This window comes from Homarus americanus, unplaced genomic scaffold (assembly GCF_018991925.1).
Source record: "Homarus americanus isolate GMGI-L3 unplaced genomic scaffold, GMGI_Hamer_2.0 scaffold45443, whole genome shotgun sequence".
NCBI lineage: Eukaryota > Metazoa > Arthropoda > Malacostraca > Decapoda > Nephropidae > Homarus > Homarus americanus.
In genome coordinates, this window is record NW_024735013.1 from 12,501 (window position 1) to 26,101 (window position 13,601).

The 13,601-nt window shown below is 40.9% G+C and overlaps 1 protein-coding gene across 1 annotated transcript; it reads right to left on the reverse strand.

Moving 5' to 3' along the window:
* Positions 1-11,594: 11,594 nt before the first annotated feature.
* LOC121870739 (tyrosine-protein kinase yes-like) lies at positions 11,595-12,338 on the reverse strand (the record flags this gene model as incomplete). The annotated part of the gene is made up of 1 exon (XM_042372682.1): positions 11,595-12,338. A coding segment is annotated over exon 1 (744 nt), but the record flags the coding sequence as incomplete, so codon positions are not given.
* Positions 12,339-13,601: the final 1,263 nt, after the last annotated feature.

Sequence of the window (13,601 nt, forward strand, 5' to 3'; positions counted from 1 at the left end):
GTGATAAGAAAGCTTCAGTAACACACTAATTCACTCACCGAACCAACCAGCTGGCTCAAGACACCTAACCTAACACACTTAACCTAACACACTTAACCTAACACACTTAACCTAACACACTTAACCTAACACACTTTATCTGTCGCCTCCACCCCAAGAGTCGCTCATTTGACAGTTCTGGGTACACCACGAGAGTCCACCACTATACTGTATGTTAGTCTCAGTTCTGTTTCCACGCCGTTTTGAAGTATTTGTGTGTCTGTTTAGTTGATCTGGGAGGAAATAAATAAATTGTTTGAAAATGATTATAGGGAGGGAAGGAATGAATCCAGGGAGGGAGGAAAAGGGGTAAGGGAGGGAGGGATCCAGGGAGGGAGGGAGGGAGGGAGGGAAATCTATTTTATATGTATTTTGTATTGATAAGGAAAGAATGGTTATGGTAGGGGTGTCACATTCATAGCGGACGTAATCAAGGAGTACAAACCAGCCCCCACCCCCACCCCCACCCCCACCCCTACCCCACACAGAACCCTTCACACTGACTTGAGGGGGAGGAAGGGGTTCCATTGGCACACAGAACCCTTTACACTGACTTGAGGGGGGGAGGAAGGGTCTCCATTGGCACACAGAACCCCTTTACACTGACTTGAGGGGGGGAGGAAGAGGTCTCCATTGGCACACAGAACCCCTTACACTGACTTGAGGGGGGAGGAAGAGGTCTCCATTGGCACACAGAACCCCTTTTACACTGACTTGAGGGGGGAGGAAGAGGTCTGCACACAGAACCCCACACTGACTTGAGGGGAGGAAGAGGTCTCCATTGGCAAACAGAACTCCTTCACACTGACTTGAGGGGGAGGAAGGGGTCTCCAGGCACTTACATTGGCACACAGAACCCTTTACACTGACTTGAGGGGGAGGAAGAGGTCTCCATTGGCACACAGAACCCCTTTACACTGACTTGAGGGGGAGGAAGAGGTCTCCATTGGCAAACAGAACTCCTTCACACTGACTTGAGGGGGGAGGAAGGGTCCAGCACACAGAACCCTTTCACACTGACTTGAGGGGGAGGAAGAGGTCTCCATTGGTACACTGACTTGAGGGGGGAGGAAGGGTCCATTGGCACACAGAACCCTTTCACACTGACTTGAGGGGGGGGAGGAAGAGGTCTCCATTGGCACACAGAACCCTTTACACTGACTTGAGGGGGAGGAAGAGGTCTCCATTGGCACACAGAACCCCTTACACTGACTTGAGGGGGAGGAAGAGGTTCCATTGGCAAACAGAACTCCTTCACACTGACTTGAGGGGGGAGGAAGGGGTCTCCATTGGGCACACAGAACCCTTTCACACTGACTTGAGGGGGAGGAAGAGGTCTCCATTGGCACACAGAACCCCTTTACACTGACTTGAGGGGAGGAAGGGGTTCCATTGGCACACAGAACCCTTTCACACTGACTTGAGGGGAGGAAGAGGTCTGAACCCCTTTACACTGACTTGAGGGGGAGGAAGGGGTACACAGAACCCCTTACACTGATTGAGGGGGAGGAAGGGGTCTCCATTGGCACACAGAACCCCTTTACAGTGACTTGAAAGGGAAGAACGTGACCTACGAGGTTACATAATCCCCCGTAAACCCACATAAAGAGAGGGTGGTAGGGGGAGTGTGGGAAGGTAGGGGGAGTGTGGGGAGGTAGGGGGAGTGGGAGGAGGAAGACAGGAGGGCGGGGAAAAAATGGCCTTGTTTAAATCCCGAGTAAGCTGTTAATGGGTTTTGATATGTTTTGTTCCCATGTGGGGTCTCTCTCTCTCTCTCTCTCTCTCTCTCTCTCTCTCTCTCTCTCTCTCTCTCTGAAAGGTGTGCGGAGGGAGAGCGACATCTGAATACCTATACAATCAGGTTGTAACTTTCTGGCGACGTGAAAAAAAAGAAAGTTCTATAGAAAGTATGAAAGGCGGCGAGACTACATGTAAGATTTTTAATAGCGTTTTTTAAGTAATTTTGGTGATATTTTTGTATTCATTAAAAATCAGGATATATGAAATTTTTGGACATCAATGAAGAGAAAGTATTAGAGAAAGTACAAGAGACATTGAGTATTTTTTTTATTTCCTAAGCAAAGAAAGTATCAGAGAAAGTACAAGAGACAGGGGGTATTTTTTTTATAATTTCCTAACCAAAGTAAGTATTAAAGAAAGTGAGATAGACTGAGATATTTTATAACCAGAGAAAATAATGGAGAAAGTACCAGAGACAGAGAGTATTTTCTTATGATTTTCTAACTAAAGAAAGTATTAATGAAAGTATGATCAAGTTTACGAAGAACCACTTAAGAGTTAATAAGGTGAGGTATACATAGTCTTACCTGGAACTACGCACACACACACACACACACACGATCGGTTAATTATTTACCTGTACCTTTATTTCAAGTAATTTGCATATTTAATGAATGTTAATTAGGTTTTCCTCGTACGCACCTGAAAGGGAAAGTTATATCAGTCTAATTTATTTAAGAGCAACATAACAGACTAAAGATACTGCAACCACAAACACTTTTTTTTTTAAGTTTATTCAATATAATATAATAAACTTTTATTTAATTTTATGTAACTTTTATTCGTAATCAAGTTTGCGAAGCTTTTACGTCCCGTCAGTGTGAGGAGGGTAAAGTTTGGTCGACTGAGCAGTAAGTGGTGAGGGAGTACACAGCTTTACTTTTAACTGACTGTGAATAGTTGAAAAGTTTGTGGGTTTTGAGGTGAAAGAGAGAGAGAGAGAGAGAGAGAGAGAGAGAGAGAGAGAGAGAATCAGAGAGAAACAGGTAGAGAGCAAGAGAGAGAGAGAGTCAAAGAGAAAGAGATACTCATAGATAGAGAGAGACAGAGTAAGAGACAGAGAGAAAGAGATGGTCAGAGATAGAGAGAGATAGAGAGAAATTCACGAAATTATCCTATTCTCAAGGTGGTCATGATTTTTCGTCCATCAAACACAATGCTACACACACACACACACACACACACACACACACACACACACACACAAAACACATTTCACAAACATCATAAGAACTTGACCTCTTAATGTCTCGTGCCACAGTGACCTAGATATGGTAATGGGATATGTTTTCTGTTCACTAATAATAATAGCTGCCGTTAATACGTTCAATGGGCTCCTGGTCTTATTTTGACACATTTTCTTTTTTTTCAGAAATTTTATATTATTTTTGGGGTTTTATTTAATTTTTTAACATTTTTTTTTTTTTTTTTACTTTTTTCAGGAATTTTATATTATTTTTATGGAATTTTACTGATATTTGTAATTTGATGTGGTAGTAATAGTTCTTTAATTAAGGTATAGGTTAGGTTAGGTTAGGTTAGGTTAGGGTAGGTTAGGTTAGGTTAGGTTAAAATGGATTAGGTTCAAATGGTTTAAATGAGTTTTAGTGTCCCCAGTAAATGTACCCGGCTCTGACCTGAGGCAAACTGGCTATGACGAATTGACCTCACACGACCCAAGTTCTTAACATCTCAACTTTGGTGATTTGGGGCAGCCGGTGGTTCCTGTCGTGCTATTACCTTCTACTGCCACTCCTTCAGGAAAATGTAAAGCCAATTGATGTGGCCATTTACCTGAACTCGGCGTGTGATGGGTGGCTCTGGAGAGGGTGTTTTTGAAGGCTATGCTTAGGTAAACTTTTAAGATAGGTTAGGTAAATTTGGGTTAGGTTAGGTTAGTTTAGGTTAGGTTTTGGTTAGGATTGGTTAGGTTTTGGTTAGGATAGGTTAGGTTTTGGTTAGGTTAGGTTAGGTTAGGTTAGTTTAGGTTAGGTTTTGCTAGGATAGGTTAGGTTTTGGTTAGGTTAGGTTTCGAGGAGAGTTACATAGATGTTGTTCGTAGTCGTGCTGATGAAGTCAAACAGATTGGGAGAAAGATGGACAGACAAACAGACTAAAAGAAAGAGTGGGAGTGATAAACAAAGAGAGGAAGAATAATTAAGAGAGAATAAGATAAAGAAAGAATAATTAAGAGAGAATAAGATAAAGAAAGAATAATTAAGAGAGAATAAGATAAAGAAAGAATAATTGGGAGAATAAGAAAGAAAGAATAATTAAGAGAGAGAATAATTGGGAGAATAAGAGAGAAAGAATAATTAAGAGAGAGAAAGAATAATTGGGAGAATAAGAGAGAGAAAGAATAATTAAGAGAGAATAATAGAGAGAAAGATTAATTTGGAGAATAAGAGAGAGAAAGAATAATTAAGAGAGAATAATAGAGAGAAAGAATAATTAAGAGAGAATAATAGAGAGAAAGAATAATTAAGAGAGAACAAGAGAGAGAAACAAAAAAATCAAGAGAGAATAAGAGAGAAAAAGAATAATTAAGAGAGAATAAAGAGAAAGAATAATTAAGAGAGAATAAGAGAAATATAGAATATTAAGAGAGAATAAAGAGAGAAAAGAATAATTTAGAGAGAATATGAGAGAAAGAATGATTAAGAGGAACAAGAGAGAGAAAGAATAATTAAAAGAGAATAAGAGAGAAAAAGAATAATTAAGAGAGAATAAGATAAAGAAAGAATAATTAAGAGAGAATAGGAGAGAGAGAAAGAATAATTAAGAGAGAATAAGAGTTAGAAGGAAAGAGTAAATGAGGAGAGAGAGAGAAAAAGAGAGAGATAGAGAGAGAGCCACACAGTATGGTAAACTATGTTCTTAAACTTCAGTATAAAAAAATATTGAGTTGAGACTGTGTGTGTGTGTGTGTAGGCAATAAATTCATGTGAGTTTTTCCACCAAGAATTTGAATTCCCTTATTTACTACACCCTCCTCACCACACCCTCACCCCCAAATCACACCACACCCCCTCACCTCCTCACCACACCTACTCACCACACCTCCCTCACCACACCTCACCAACTCCCCACCCAACCCACACCACACCCCCTCACCACACCTCACCACACCCACCACCACACCCTCACCCACCACCTCCATCACCACACCTCCACATCATCACCACACCCTCCCACACCCCCCTCCATCACACACACCCCCTCACCCCCACCTCCATCACACACACCCCACCTCACCACACCCTCACCACACCTCACACCTCCATCACACCCCTCACCACACCCCTCCTCACCCCCACCTCCATCACCACACCTCTCACCCCCACCTCCATCACCACCTCACCACACCCTCCCTCACCCACCACACCCTCCATCACACATCTCACCCCACCCTCCATCACCACACCTCCTCTCACACCCCTCACCACACCCTCCATCACCACGCCCTCCCTCCCTCACACCCTCCCTCACCACACCCTCCCTCGTCACAGTGTCAAAGACCTCTCCATCCCTCATCACATAACGCGCCAGTATAAACGACACTTATGCCCTCCTTCAGACGACAATGTCACCAGAGAACAGAACACAATAGCCAACTCTTCGATAACTTCTCCCAGCCAAACGACCTCAGCTTACGGCTTTTACTGTTATTTGCTGTGTCGTAATTTTCCCCCTTAAGTATGCGACAAATTTTTTTTCATTGACAGCTAAGATGCGTAAACTATCCGCAGCTGGAGTCGAGTAGAGTCTCAAAAGTTCCGTAAGGTGATATTTTTTTTTCCTTAACTGGATATGAGAGACAATATCCCGCTCCTCCGGTAGAGTCTCGCTGTAATTTCCACACCTCTATATCGTGGCTTAAATGAGGCACTTAGGTGCGTTCCCACATCTCCAGCTTCAAAATTATCATAGGAATGTGTCAGAAAATAGCGCCTGGACTCACCTGCGGTACGATAACTTCTCCAAAATATAAAGCAGTATAATCTATTGTTTCCGACGATATACTTTACCTTTCCTCGTCTTAGTGACACCCGTTCTTGTTATTACCTACTGTACCATAGCTGCCCTGAGGCGGACGACACCAGAAACTGTTGTTATCTCTGTAGAGGCCAAAGTATGATAATTTTGTGTTGCCAGCTGCACGATACAGTATCCTAAGCTGTAGGTTAAGTTTTTATTGACATGTTCGACATTTCTTCTCGTTCATACATTCGGTGCATGATATAGTTTAGTGTTGCTAGTTTCATGTGTGTCTTAATTTTATATGAGCGATATTTGTTTTATTTTTCAGATCAGATTTTAGGAACTTAATTTGTTCACATTGCTTACAAAATTTTTTTCGGATCACCAGAAGAATCATCGCCTCAGCTTGTTTCACCTAAAGATTAAACCACCCTAAAACTATTTTGGGAGGATGAGGTTAGGTTAGGATATGTTAGGTTAGATTTAGGTTAGGATAGAATAGGTTTAGGTTAGGTTAAGTTAGCATTAAGGTAGTTAATCTTCAGGTGAAATAAGTTGGGGCGATGATTCTTCAGGTGATCCAAATTTTCTTTAGTTTGATGTGTAAATTCCTTCAAGTGTGCGAAACTTGGCTCTAGAAATGATTCATGTTCGTCAACTTTACAAAATTGTACCACAACCGCAGCTAATGTTAGTTCTGTACCACAACCGCAGCTAATGTTAGTTCTGTACCACAACCGCAGCTAATGTTAGTGCTGTACCACAACCGCAGCTAATGTTGGTGCTGTACACAACCGCAGCTAATGTTGTGCTGTACCACAACCGCATACTGTTGGTGCTGTACCACCACAGCTAATGTTGGTGCTGTACCACAACCACAGCTAATGTTGGTGCTGTACCACAACCGCAGCTAATGTTGGTGCTGTACCACAACCACAGCTAATGTTGGTGCTGTACCACAACCGCAGCTAATGTTGGTGCTGTACCACAACTTGTCTTGTCATTACTCGAACCTTAGTTAAATACAAGTATATGTTTTTATCTTGAGGTATTTTGGTCACACACACACACACACACACACAGAGCAAGAGAGAGGGCTGACAGGTGGACAGATAGAAAGAAGAGAGAGAGAGATATTGTTAAGGAAAGAAAGGTACTAAGTCGAAGGAGACAGACAGACAGACAGACGGACGGACGGACTGACGGACGGATGGACGGACGGGTAGATAGATAGTGATAGATAGATAGATTGTTTGTTAAGGAAATAAACGTAATAATAAGTCGAAGATAGACAGATAGATAGCTAGACAAAGACAAAAATAAAGAAACCATTAACCCACAAATAATAATAAAAATTAATACGACTAAAACGTTTCTATAATTATATACTTTTTATTTTAATGTTTAGTATTTTTTTCGTAATTTTTCACCCAAAGTAAGAGAAGGAAAATGAAGCTTCAGTGAGCATCAAATGTCACGATATATCGGTCACTCCAACTGGCTGACGTGTATAACAGACCCAAGGCAGGAGACTGATTGTTGACTGTGTGTCTCGTGTTGTATTGGTAACTAGAGAGAGGGGGGGGGGAGAGAAGGAGATGCAATGGTAGGTAAGAAACGTGAAAATGAGGTATAGAAAGAGAGTGAAATACAAATAGAGCTAGGGTGAATGGGAGAGAGAGAGAGAGAGCAGATATAGGACACATGAAAGACGTGTCTATATATATATATATATATATATATATATATATATATATATATATATATATATATATATATATATATATATATATATATATATATATATATATATATGCAAGTAAATCACTGTAGTGCTTGTGATCTAGGTATATGCTGATAACCACAAGGAAAGAAGAAAACACGAAGTTCCCAAGCGCTTTCGTGTAATTCACATCTTCAGGGGTGAGTACAGACTAGAGAGAGTAATACAAATCAAGGTGTATATATACAGAGGAGGGTGAGACCAGGTCCACAATGGTCAGGTATTAGGTAATGACCCTACTAATCTTTAAATAGCACACAACGGTTGGTGGTCAGGTCAGATGGTCAAGTGACCCGGCCTTCTCACCTGATCACAAATCTTCTTAATTACAAAATTGTCCAGCTTGTACATGCCGTTACTCAAATTCATGTTGAATGCTTCGGTATGTTTAATAAGACTAGATTCTATGATGTTCCTACTATCAATTGAATTACATGGTAATATTGAGGAGGCATTATCCCAGTCAATGCAATGCTTGTTATCCCTCAAATGAACAAACAGAGCATTGGATTCCTGGCCTGTCCTAACACTGTATTTGTGTTGTTTAATTCTAGTTGCAAGATCTTTACCTGTCTGGCCTAAGTAAAACATATTACATTCCTTGCAAGGAACTTTATAAATGCAACCAATTGTGTTGTTGGGGGAGTTCTTGATTAACATTTGTTTAACAGTGCATGAGTTTTTAAATGCCACATTGACGTTCCAGGTTTTTAGCTGTGCAGGAATGTGTGAGAAATTTTTGTGAAATGGTAATATTAAGATATTCTTATGGTCATGGGTGGGCTTGGGATCAGTTCTATAAAAAGTTTTCTTAGTAATGTTTAAGCATTTGTCTATGAAAGATCTAGGGTATTTAAGGTTTGAGCCAATATTATATATATATTTGTATTCCTCATCGATGAATCCCGGACTGCAAATTCTCAAGGCACGTAAAAACATTGTTGAAAATACTGACTGTTTGACTTTATTATGGTGGGCAGAATAATAATGAATGTATGAACACACATTAGTTGGTTTTCTATAAATACTGAACTTAAAAGTGTTACCTATTCTGTGTATCAGACAGTCTAGGAATGGCAATTTACAGTCATGCTCTAATTCCACAGTGAATTTGATCGAGGGGGCTAAGTTGTTAAGTTGTGGCAGGAAAGCTTTTAGGTCCTCATTACATGGCCAGAGACATAATACATCATCAACATATCTAAACCAGACTGCTGAAGGTGGTAAAATATTACTTTATAGTTTCTTTTCAAAGAATTCCATATATAGGTTGCTTAATACAGGTGAGAGTGGATTACCCATTGCCATACCAAATTTTTGAGCATAATATTCCCCATTGAATTCGAATTTGCAATCCTTAATACATAGTTTGATGAGTTCGATGAAGTCGTCTTTCGAGACGGGCAGTGAAATGTTATCCAGGGAATCTATGAGGAACTCTAGTAAATCATCAACTGGGACCTTTGTAAAGAGTGACGTTACATCAAAGCTGACCAGTTTAAAATCATGATTAATGTGTAAGTTATTGAGTTTATCAACCAGATCCATATTATTCTTGATATTGGAGTTAGAAATGTTGCCAACTAGGGGATTTAGTAAAGAAACTAACCATTTAGATAGTTTATAAGAGATTGACCCAACTGAGCTAATGATGGGTCTTGCTGGGTTATTGGGCTTGTGGGTCTTGATTACACCGTACATGTATGGCAGTGGAGGGGACGTTGAAGTAAGATGTTTAATGAGAGTAGCTTTGCCTCTCAATAGGGACTTCAGTTTTTTGTTGAACTGGGTGTTGACAGTGTTGAGAGGATTATTTATGAGTTTAGAATATGTTGTAGTATCACATAAAAGGTCATTCATTTTAGAGATATAGTCATCTTTGTTTAAAATCACTACTGTGTTGGCTTTATCTGCTTTAGTGACATGTAGATCCTTATTTTTCTTAAGGGCTTGGATTGCTTTGGTGAATCTTTCTGGACAGTTTGGAACACAAGGCTTGGACATAGATGCATACACAACACCTTTACACATGTTCACTTCTTCACTTGTCAAATTACTGAATTTCTCCAAATTGCAAAATGCTCTGGCTATGTCAACACTGTCGACTCCCTTGTTAGAACCATCAAAACTTAAACCATAGCCGAGGGCACACAAGGTATCATTGTCTAGTTGTTTAGAGGAGAGATTCACTACACAGTTGTTATTGGCATCCTTAGTCCAATCACTATTTCTAATAAGGAGTGCCAATTTGTGGTCTATCTTGGCTTGAAGATCAGAACGCTCACGTCTCAGGTTATCAAAACAGTAGTCCAACATGAACTTTTTCCAATAACTCGGTATGGTCATATTAAAAGCACGCTTTTTTTGTCTTACAATACGGAAGGCTTCATCCACTTCAATTTTCTTTATTTCAAAATGTTTCTTAAGGATGATTTCTTGGAACTCATCAAAGGGGCGGTCAGACATCTTCAGGACACGTTGTGGGAGGATTGATCTAGGCATAACTTTTTCACTGAGGCATGTCTGGAGAAATTTCAAACGTATTTTCAATTTGTGGGCCTTGATCATCGAAGAGGAGTATTCAGTAACGAAAGGAGACAGTCCAGGACAGCTTGTAGAGAGGATGAAGAAGTGGCGCGTGGAATCCATTTATGCAAGTAAATCACTGTAGGTGCGCGTGATCTAGGTATATGCTGATAACCACAAGGAAAGAAGAAAACACGAAGTTCCCAAGCGCTTTCGTGTAATTCACATCTTCAGGGGTGAGTACAGACTAGAGAGAGTAATACAAGTGGAGGAGAGCAAACGGAAAGGGTTGATTTGGGCGAGGGTAGGGAGTGGAGAGGATGGGAGGGGAGGGGATGGGGTGGGGAGAATAAATAGGGGCGAGGAAGAGAGGGAAAGGGGGGATGGGGAAGATAAGGAAAAAAGAATGGAAGAATATGGAATAGAAGGAAAAGGGAGTAGGAATTGGTAAACCAGCATCACTACAGATCGGTAAAGTAGTTCCGAGATTCTCGTGCGGACACACACACACAGACATACTTCTTTGTTTTATGTAGATAGATGCAATTATACAGTAGCTAAAACAACTATCTGTGCATACTTTGTGGGAAACTATGAGACCATGGACGGTAAGTTTTGGTATATGAGGGCTGTCACTAGTAGCACGTAAAATTTCGGAGCATATCGACCCCCACCTGCACAGATAGTTGTTTTAGCGACTGTACCTTATAATGTGTGTGTGTGTGTGTGTGTAAGATATTGATATTGAAACAGTTTATTTAGCCAGAAGAACACAGATACAGAGTCGTTTAAAAAAAATCACAATATTAACATGGCTGAGCCAGTTAAGAGCCTGACCTGCCCCTGATATATACTGTACATTTATCTCAAGGAGGTATTATGTAACATTTAGTATCATCAGGAATAGTTCATATAGCATGGTGGTAATAACAACATGTTACCTCGGTTATCACTTCGATATTTATTTTATTTTTATTTTTTTGCATTTATATTCTAAGTATATACATAATTTACAGAGGAAATTTAAAAAAAAAAACTAAATGTGGAAAGGGAGGGAAGCAGTATAACATGGGTAAGGTGGAACAAGAGGACAGAGCTGTCAGGATTATGTCTAGTTTGCAAACATATTTTTTGCAATGGTAATTTCTTATCTATCTACATAATAAACGGTTTTGGCGGTACAATAAAAGAGGGTATATAAAGAAGGTATTAGAAGATACTGTTTATTAATACCTAGACAAAAGATATTTTTTAAGAGATGGTGTGTGTTAGGATTTGGGTTTTACAGTTTGGGTGAAGAATAAACTTAACGCAGCACTTATAAGGAGCTTGAACTTCATAAGAGAGACGCCACTCAGTTGACCTGATACAGTGAGACCAGGTACTGGGTGGGTCGTGGCATAGGTAGGAGTATAAACCGGGGCTGAGGCATAACCACTTGGATGGGGTGTTGCGTGACGTTTACTTGGTTGTGGCGAAGGAGTCCCCGGAGACGATGAAGAAGGTTCGGCAGAGATATGCGGTGATAAGGGTTGTACTCCGTGGCTTGGAGGGCGAGGGCAAACACGTCTGGGTGGTAGCCGGGTGCCTTGACGGCCAACTTGGACAATAAAACCCCATAGGAGTATGTGTCCGAGGCCCTGGTGCTCTCTTGGCCCAGACACACCTCGGGGGCCATCCAGGGGAATTTGTTGGGATCACTGTTACACCTAATGTTCTCGTGTGAGTAACAGGCCAAACCCACGTCAATAATACTGACTTGTGGGTTGGATGGTGACCCGTTGACGAGGATGTTGTCTCTCTTTAGGTCATTGTGGATGAGACCAGATCGGTGAAAGTCTTCAAGCTGCTCCCCGATCCGCAGACCCACCTCTATCAAGTTGTATCGAGTCTCCCGCTCGTCATGTAGCTGATTTAAGATGTCTTCCAAGGTGACGAGGCCCTTGAACTCTTGCAGAATAGCTGGTGGATCATTGCAGAAGCCGGTGACCCTTGGTGCTCCACCGGCCCCGTCGAGACGAAGCAAGGCTTCAGTTTCTTGCCAAAAACTTCTTACCGCATGAGACTTATGGGCAACCTTCAGGACTGCCGTCTCCCCACCCCACCGAACTAAGTAGGCTGTGCCATGTGTTCCTGTCCCTAAAACGCAAATGTTGTTTTGAACCAGATTCTCCACCTCGTCCCAGTACAGATCGCGCACAGCTTCCATGTTAATATTTTGGCCGATCACTTCCCAAGACCCAGGGACCTCAACTCAAAATTTGGGGTTGAACGAATAAAATACCTGTTTAGTTAGGTTGGAATTTGTGTTTGTGTCAAATAGTAAAGAGAAACTTTTGTGTTATAGTGTAAGGCTTGTGTGTGGTGAAGATGTGTTGTAGTGAACATGTATAGTACTAGTGTTGATAGTGAACATGTAGTACTAGTGTTGTGGTGAACATGTAGTACTGGTGTTGTAGTGAACATGTATAGTGCTGGTGTTGTAGTGAACATGTAGTACTAGTGTTGTAGTGAACATTTAGTACTAGTGTTGTAGTGAACATTTAGTACTAGTGTTGTAGTGAACATGTAGTACTAGTGTTGTAGTGAACATGTAGTACTAGTGTTGTAGTGAACATGTAGTACTAGTGTTGTAGTGAACATGTAGTACTAGTGTTGTAGTGAACATGTAGTACTAGTGTTGTAGTGAACATGTAGTACTAGTGTTGTAGTGAACATGTAGTACTAGTGTTGTAGTGAACATGTAGTACTAGTGTTGTAGTGAACATAAGAACATAAGAAACATAAGAAAGTGGGATACTGCAGGAGGCCGACTGGCCCATACAGGGCAGATCCCTTTCACACCCATCCCAGCACTTCCATGTGCCTATCCAACTTCGTCTTGAAGCTCCCTAGCGTCCCCGATCCTACTATAGCACTCGGTAGCCTATTCCACATATCCACAACTCTATTACCAAACCAGTGCTTGCCTATATCCTTTCTGAATCGGAATTTATCTAATTTAAAGCCATTTGTTCTAGTTATTTCGTTATTACTGAGCTTCAGAACATCTTCCATTTTACCCTTGTTAATCCCACTTACCCACTTGTACACCTCTATCATATCTCCCCTAACTCCCCCAACAACACAATTGGTTGCATTTATAAAGTTCATTGCAAGGACTGTAATATGTTTTACTTAGGCCAGACAGGTAAAGATCTTGCAACTAGAATTAAACAACACAAATACAGTGTTAGGACAGGCCAGGAAACCAATGCTCTGTTTGTTCATTTGAGGGATAACAAGCATTGCATTGACTGGGATAATGCCTCCTCAATATTACCATGTAATTCAATTGATAGTAGGAACATCATAGAATCTAGTCTTATTAAACATACCGAAGCATTCAACATGAATTTGAGTAACGGCATGTACAAGCTGGACAATTTTGTAATTAAGAAGATTTGTGATCAGGTGAGAAGGCCGGGTCACT